Source organism: Sebastes fasciatus, chromosome 24 (assembly GCF_043250625.1).
Source record: "Sebastes fasciatus isolate fSebFas1 chromosome 24, fSebFas1.pri, whole genome shotgun sequence".
Lineage (NCBI taxonomy): Eukaryota > Metazoa > Chordata > Actinopteri > Perciformes > Sebastidae > Sebastes > Sebastes fasciatus.
The window spans coordinates 5,917,955-5,926,439 of record NC_133818.1 but is presented as its reverse complement, the minus strand read 5'-3'; the positions used below and the strand labels follow the sequence as shown (position 1 = coordinate 5,926,439).

Here is an 8,485-nt window from a genome sequence, read left to right as displayed (position 1 = left end):
CATTTGAACATAATTAATATTATGGGATATAATTACAATATTGTTGTTTACTAGGCCTGTAGAGTTAAATGCAGCCTGAATACACACTGTGACTTTGCCTAGAAACTACACTTTGCATTTTACACCAAAACAACAGCTTTTATAACGGCTTATATAATCATGATGAATCGTAACTTTAACAAGTTGACTTTTCTTAGGTCATGTCATTATTAACTATTTAATGGAAAACTTCCTTAAAAACTTCCTGTGCTTTTTTTGGTGAAATATTTACTGATGTTTGTACTGCTTTTTGTCCACGGAGAGAGAGAGATTGAAGTATCATTATAGGGCTGCACGATTATGCACAAAATGATAATCACAATTATTTATCACGATTACTCCTAGATTTATATTGCAAATTCACATTTAAGTAAACAGAGCGCTGCTTTCACTTCCATGTTGTGCTAAATTCTTAATATTATTTTACTTAGTTATTGTCATCTATAGTGGTTATTTACATTAAAACATGCAATTCAAATGATTTGGAAATTAATGATTTTATTTTTATTGATCAAAAAAAAATCTTTGAATTTGTAGTTTTAATTATATATATTAAAAGCTGTTTTGAGGTAGTATTAGGTCACTAATCTGGTCATAATTATCTCTTTAATATCTATTTTATATTGCTGTGAAAACATCTCCTTCAAACTACTGTAGTTATTCAAGTTTCTCACCAAAAACTACATTTTACAAGAATACATTTCATTACATTGCCCAATACTCATTTTACTGAGTAGAGCTTGAATGCACCATAATGTGCTCCATACTGTCATTAGCTGGGATTAATGCAGCACAGTTTTCCATGAGCGGAGCATTTTAATCGTAAATATCACAGTCGATCATGTTTGTTTATTTAATTGTGGAAAGCCAAAATAGTGATCGCGATTAGTATTCTATTAATTGTGCAGCCCTAGATCGTTATTAAACTGACTTTTCTAGGTGATTAGGTTTTTTTATCCGCAGTGAGTCTTTAAATATTTTGGTCATAAACTGTTATATAACTTTTTTCTTTACTCTACCGCGCTTCTCAGCTCTTAAATGACGTGTTGCAGCACACTTTACAGGTATAATCCTTGTTTTGTATTTGTTTTTGCCAACAACGTGGATTTGACACACGCCTGTATTGAGTTGCATGAATCACGTCGCAATGTTTCTATTCTGTAAATATAATATAATTTTAAGGACGTTTTTCAAGCTTTGTATTTTATGCAGCTCTAAACTTTGTTTAAATAGGTGTGTTGCTTTATTATACTGCCTATGCCTCCTTTCTATATATGTTTGTACGCTGTGTTAACGAGCCTAACAACCTGCTTTTACAAATAAAATGACCTGATTAACGCATAATTATTGGTTTAAATTTGTGGTTAAAAACATTTTCATTTCTAAATATATGTACAAACTGACAGTTCAACACGCCGTTAGAAAGGGGATTTTTTTTATTACATTGTTTTTCACTCTATACATGGATATATGGATATATGTGTGTGTGTTCTAGCTATGTACAATCACATGATGGAATTATATGGTTACATGAAGGCTCTGATCAAACAGTATGTGTAGAATAAAATACAATATGCATCAGCGCAATCTCTAAGGCGTAGAGAACTGTTAGTTGCATCGGTTCACAGGCTGCAATCAGCTTTTCAGCTTTTCCTTGTTCAGTGAATATGACTGAGTTTACACACATTACTAAATTTAGTCATATTTACGAGGAAACATCTTCGATATTCAAAGGCACAGCCGCAGACTAGAGGTGTATCGCAGTGACGGGTGGTTTAAATAACTGACTATCTGAGCCAAAATGCTGCTGCAAACTGATGTTCGTGTGTCCGCCATAGAGACTAATAAAAGTTTTTCAGATTAAAATGGACAAACCTTAAATCAGGACGGATTATTTATACAATATGATTTGTCTTAGCTTAGAGTTTGTCATAATACCTTACACTAGGGCAGCTAATGGTTATAGAGTTTACAGTTTAACTCTAAAAATCCCAGTGTGTAAATGTTTACTTTCTATAAAAAAAATGTTTTGTCTTTATTTCTGAGTCCAAATCCTGTATTCTTACATCCCGGCTCTAGTTGGCTGTGACTAGGAAGTTAAAAAAAAAAGGAGGAACTGTGCAGATACAGCAGTGCTGACGGATTAACACCCACCGTCGAGCCCTGTGCACATACCCCTCTGTGCTAACCAGGCACAGTCACGCTGTCGAAGTCCACGTTTCCCGGCCGCAGGTTAAGAGGATCCGTCTTTGCTCTGTCGGATGTCGGCTACGCTCTCTGGGACCCTGGCCACCATGCCCTCCAGAGACTTCGTCAGACAGATCTGGCAACCCAGACGAGATCTGTGGGGAGAAAAAGATGACTGTTAAGTCTTTAGCTTCATGGTCGGCATGTTTTACGCAACAGTTATTTGTGCATGTCGAAATAAAAAGTCATAGTATAGTATGTCATTTGAAAAGTCATACTACAGCATGTTGAAAAAAGTCATATTATAGTATGTCGAAAAAAAAGTCATAGTATAGTCCATTTCCATAGTAACAAGTATTCTTTGTCTTCTAGTCTATGCAGACATGATACCACTGAGAAATGTCCATAATTTGCTATACAAATCCAATTAAAGCTGCAAAGTTCAATAGAATCCCACTACAATAAAAACAGGTTCATCCCTCAGTAGAAAATGGTGCATGTATTTGTATTTCTACAGGCCTGCTTGTGTGTTTGTGTCCTCCTTACGTGTCAGTCAAGCCGTAGGCTAAATCTAGCATGTCCATCTCCTCGTCTGTGATCGGCCCCAGAGTCTTGTAGACGTCCTCGTCAAAGATCAGATGGCACGTGGAGCACGCCAGGGTTCCCTCACACGCCCCTGAAACCACACACATATACACTTTTGTCAAGTATTACGATTTCGTTGAATCATACACTTCTTGGGACTTTTACTTTGGAAGATATCTAAATTGACACAGTAAAAATGTTTGACTTTCAGCATGTATGTAGTCAGAGATGTCCTGAAGTCAAATATATCAGTCATTATATAAAATACACTTTACTGTCTTGTTTACGTACCAAAGCCATCAAAGTCGAGGTCTTCATTAATGACAATATCTAGCAGTGAGTCTCCAGGCGATGCCTTCACTGAGATCTTCTCCCCGTCTCTGTTGATGAAGTGGACCGTCACCTTGTTGTCTGACCTGATAAAACACACAAACACTTTTAGTTTAACAATTCCAACTCATATTTTCACCAATACGCAAACAAATAACTTGTTTGTACCTGCCAGGCTCCACCACATTTCACTGCCCTCTTTAGATTTATTTTATTGAAAACAAATGGTGCTTAATTTACAGTGCAATTAACAATATAAACAGTGTAAGCTATATAAAGTCTTCTATTTGTGCATGAAATAAAATATTTAGAATAAAAAAAAAAAGAGTACAGATACATGTCAATGTACTTCAACACTCAAGTAAGTAAAATAGTGACAATGATATATTAAAGAAACGAAAAACACGTGTATGAATATGCACAAATACAGTGAACGCAACAGCTGTGAAAATACAACACTTCACTGACCACTAGTGGTCAGAGCTCATCACTACACTCAGACCACAGAGACCAAAGTGCTTCAAAGTCTCAGAACAGTGTTAACTATATAAAATCACCTTTACTAAAATCAAGCAGACTAATTTCACTTTGAGTGGTTCATCATACGTCACGATGCATAAGGAAAATGATCATTGTTTCCTACATGATCTACTGAATTCCTCTAAATGAGTGTGACTTATCAGTAAATCACTTTTTTAAAAAGTTTTATCACATAAGCAGGTGTACTTTCAACATTTGTCATTGTTTATTTGTCTGTGCAAAACAACCACAAAGAGATGCAAAATGACTACATAGAAACCCAAAATGACCACAAAGAGATGCAAAATGACGACATAGAAACACAAAACAACAACAAATACATGCTAAATGACTACAAAAAAACCCAAAATGACCACAAAGAGACGCTAAACTACCACAAAGAGATGCAAAACAACTACAAACAAATGCAAAACAACCATAAAGAGACGCTAAACTACCACAGAGATACAAAACAACCATAAAGAGATGCAAAACGACCAGAAAGACGTAAAACAACTACCTCAAAACACATGTTAAACCTCTGTTTAGCTGCCACTATATAAACACGAAGACGATGACTTTCACAGAACTATGACATATTTCAACAGTGCTGGATCTGTTTTTGCAACATCAAGGTCAAGGACAAACATTCTTCATCTGCTCAGACACGCCGGACAAGACACTTTTTTAGCTGAAGTTAATGTTCTTTCCAAGTTATTACATTTTCAATTTGAATACAGTACATTGGTATGTCCACCAGCAACAGTGACACATCCACACCTTGCACAAATAAACAGGTTGTTTTATGCAAACTAGTCATGCGCGAACAGAAACCTTCTGCGCTCTTATAACTGTGAATGTTTAAGTGGGAATCAAATTAAGATGCCAACTTGTTCAGCTTCATATCACAATCAGAGGCTGTTCCAGATTAGGTTTTAACCAGGATTTGAAAAATGAAAGTGAGATGGGAGCAATGAACTTTGGAATCCTTGAGCAGAACATATTACAAAATAGCAAGTATATACAGTAGCAAAGTAGCCAGAAAGAAGGAACGATGAGTCATTTATCACACTATTATTCTTCTGACTGACTCCGCAACAATGAAAAGAAACATGTGAACACGCAACACATTGACTACCGCCATTCTGTTGTGAAAAAACAATTTGTAGACCAACGAAAACTGACTTTACTTTCCATAAAATAATAAATCATCTATAAAGAGTGCAGCTGTCCTTGATAGGGATGCACCGATCTATTGAATTCAACTTTATGTTTATAAACTATATACAGTACATTATATACTAGAATTTTAATTCCTGTTCAAGTTTGAACCAAAACGTGCTGCATTTAAGAGGTTTACACTTGTATTATAATTTATGTTAATTTTGAAGATTTTCTTTACCAAGTTGCTGGCGTATGATTTATTACTTTTAATTTTTTTCAACACTGTTTTTATTCTGCTTTGTAATAAACAATCTGTCATCTAATACACATTTACAGTTCACAGAAGTGTGCCTTACTAATAGAACAAAAATAATAATTAAATGAAATAAATAATTATATAAAAAATGTGCCTTACCAACAACAAAAAAAAAAAAAAACAATAAAAATAAAATAAATAATATTACAAATATTTTAAAATATATATATAAAAGTAAAAAATAGAATAAAAAAGGTGGTGGATGTCTATCACATTTGTATTAATTTAATAATGAATATCAATTCAGTAAATCTATATCTATGTATTTATTTTTCACATTTTGTTTTACAAATTTAGAAAAGAAATATTTAAGTTAAGCCTGAAACATCAGGCTTAACTTAAATATTTCCTCACACATAAAATATTGATCCCATTCACCTCCACACAGTGAGGCATACAGCTTATTAATTAAACACTGATATCAGATCGGTACTCGGTATCGGCTGGTACCCAAAGCTCAGGTATCGCTATCGGGACTGAAAAAGTCAGATCGGTGCATCCCTACTAATCGATCAGTTGATTTAATCTTAAGTTTCTCCACAAAGAATCACACAAAAGCACCACTTAAAATCTTTAAATCTCAAAGATGTGCTCATAAGTTTCTTGGAAATACGTCATTCAGCATGAAAAAACATTTAAAAAATGACTAATCGACTAAATCTTAGTGGATTAAGACCAAAACAACCATGATAACCCTAATAAAGAGCATTCAAGTGTAGACTATTCCACTTAGAAATTTCCCAGACAACCTATGAAACTGTCCGATTCCGCCCAGCCATAAACTTTAAACTCCATGACCTCCAGGAACCCTCAGGACCAGTGGGAACCCAGTGTAATCCGCTTTAAAAAAATTATGTCAATTATCAAACTCCACACATTATCCTGCACCACATGACCTTAAATGACAAAAACAAGCATCGCCTTGGAAAAACCTGTGTGAAACTTGTGCTTTTGAACATGATAGTTATGGGAGAGTCAGGCCGGCCATGCACACATGTACAGGGACAGTGTTGACCAGTTTAAGGCCGGCATTATGCAACTCAACAAGCTGTTTGGCCCTGGGAAGCCTAGCCTTGGTCAAAGCCTTGTACCTGAACAGAAAGATGGATCACTTCAGTACCATCCAAGGTTCAATCTGCCTTTCCTGAGATATCTAAGAAGATAACAGTATAAACTGTCACTCTGTTGCTATTGTGTGGCATACACTTAATAGTTTTCACACTATTTAAGATCTCAATAATAACACTAAATCCAAACCTGATCAATTTGTTTCAATCAAACAAAGAGATGCAAAACAGCCATAAAGAGATACAAAACGACCACAAAAAGATGCAAAACAACCACATGACACAAACCAATTACAAAGACACGCAAAACAACCACCAAGAGGTACAAAACGACCACAGACACAAAACAACTACAAAGAGACGCAAAACAATTGTGACACAGAATGACTACAGAGATACAGAAAACAACAACTAAGAGATACAAAACGACCACAAACAGACGCAGAACAAATACAAAGAGACGCAAAACAACCATATCACGCAAAACAACTACAAAAACATGTAAAACAAACATATTACACAAAACGACCACAAACAGACGCAAAACAACCACAAAGACACAGAAAACAACCAAAAAGAGACACAAAACAACCACAAAGAGACACAAAACAACTACAAAGACACACAAAACAACTACAAAGAGACACAAAACAACTACAAAGAGACACAAAACAACCACAAAGAGACATAAAACAACCACAGAGACATAAAACTACAAAAAGACCCAAAACAACCACAAAGAGACCCAAAACAACCACAAAGAGACACAAAACAACCATAAAGAGACGCAAAACAACCACAAACAGACAGAAAACAGCCACAAACCGACCCAAAACAACCATGTGACACAAAGCAACCACAAAACGACCACAAACAGATGAAAACAACCACAAATAGACACAAAAAAACATGTGACACAATGGTATATATATATATATAGTGACATAGTGAATCAAAACAACTACAAAAAGATGCTACCTTTATTTATTTTTTGTTGAAGATTTCACAGTTCACACCAAACTCCATTCACAAATGTGACACTTTAATAATGCAACACCACATTAGAAGTTTTAAAGCAACCATCCAATAAAAGCTCAGACATAATAAGCCAAATAAACCAAACAGTTCATTTTACATTGTGTAGTATTAGTTCTGTTTTCTCTCCACTGACCCGAGTCAAGCAGAAAGGCTAAAGCTGCCAGGTGTGCTGATTAGATAGGTCATGTGTAAAACGCTGTTTTTCTGAATGGAGTTTGGTGTAAACGACAAGTTCAAACATTGTGCTGTATTTAAGCAGTATATGACTCTCTTAAAGTAAAGTTACCTGCCTGAGAGACACATTACCTTGTAGTTAAACAGTACATGCCTCTGTTAAAAGTACAGTGACCTACCTTAGAGGCTGTGTGCCGGTGGTGAAGCTCCTCTGTCCGGTCAACCAGGCTCCAGACGTTAACCTCACAGCCGCCGTCCTCCACGAAAACTCTCCTAACCTAACATGAGTTAATCGTCTTAACGCGGTTACTAAAGCCATTTTAAAGTAAAAATACAAAGCCGAATTGTAGCTGAGACTCTAATGAACACGTAAACACCAAGCAGTCCCCACTTCTCCACTGAGAGAAACCCACAGAGTGTGTTTCACTGAGCTAACTGAGCTAAAAGCTAAGCTTGTTTTAGCTGCAAGGAAGTCACTCCGTTCATTGCGTAACGTAACGTGTCACCTATGGCAACACTATGGCAACGGGCTCGTCGTCTTAGTTACCAGAGGCTGAATGATGATAATGATGATAAACTGTTAAACACACAGAGAGAGGCTGATGCTATCTGCTGCTATCTCACACCCAGCTTAATGTAATCAAACCAGAGGACTCCTGATGTGTCTCCGAGAGAGGACAAACAAGTCAGAGGACATGATAAAATTACTTCCTGTCAAGGTTTTCAAAATAAAAACTGACTGGAACAGCAACTGGGGTGGATTAATGCACAAACTGGCCTAGGCTGCAACACCTATATTTGCAAGAAACCCAGATTATTTTTCATAAATAATGTCATAACTTTACGAGAAAAAAGTTGTAATATTACGAGAATAAATTCATAACTTTACGAGAAAAAAAGTTGTAATATTACGAGAATAAAGTCATAACTTTACGAGAAAAAAGTCGTAAAGTTATGAATTTATTCTCGTAATATTACGAGAAAAAAAGTCGTAATATTACGAGAATAAAGTCATAACTTTACGAGAAAAAAGTTGTAATATTACGAGAATAAAGTCATAACTTTA

General features: G+C 35.6%; 1 protein-coding gene across 1 annotated transcript; it reads right to left on the bottom strand.

The window, feature by feature from the left end:
• Positions 1-1,462: 1,462 nt before the first annotated feature.
• On the bottom strand, positions 1,463-8,085 carry LOC141762598 (adrenodoxin-like). Its single transcript, XM_074626508.1, has 4 exons — positions 7,599-8,085; positions 3,103-3,227; positions 2,773-2,902; positions 1,463-2,381 (listed from the first exon to the last, which is right to left on the bottom strand). Exons 1-4 carry the CDS (start codon positions 7,736-7,738, stop codon positions 2,273-2,275), a joined length of 504 nt encoding a protein of 167 aa, XP_074482609.1. The 5' UTR covers positions 7,739-8,085; the 3' UTR covers positions 1,463-2,272.
• Positions 8,086-8,485: the final 400 nt, after the last annotated feature.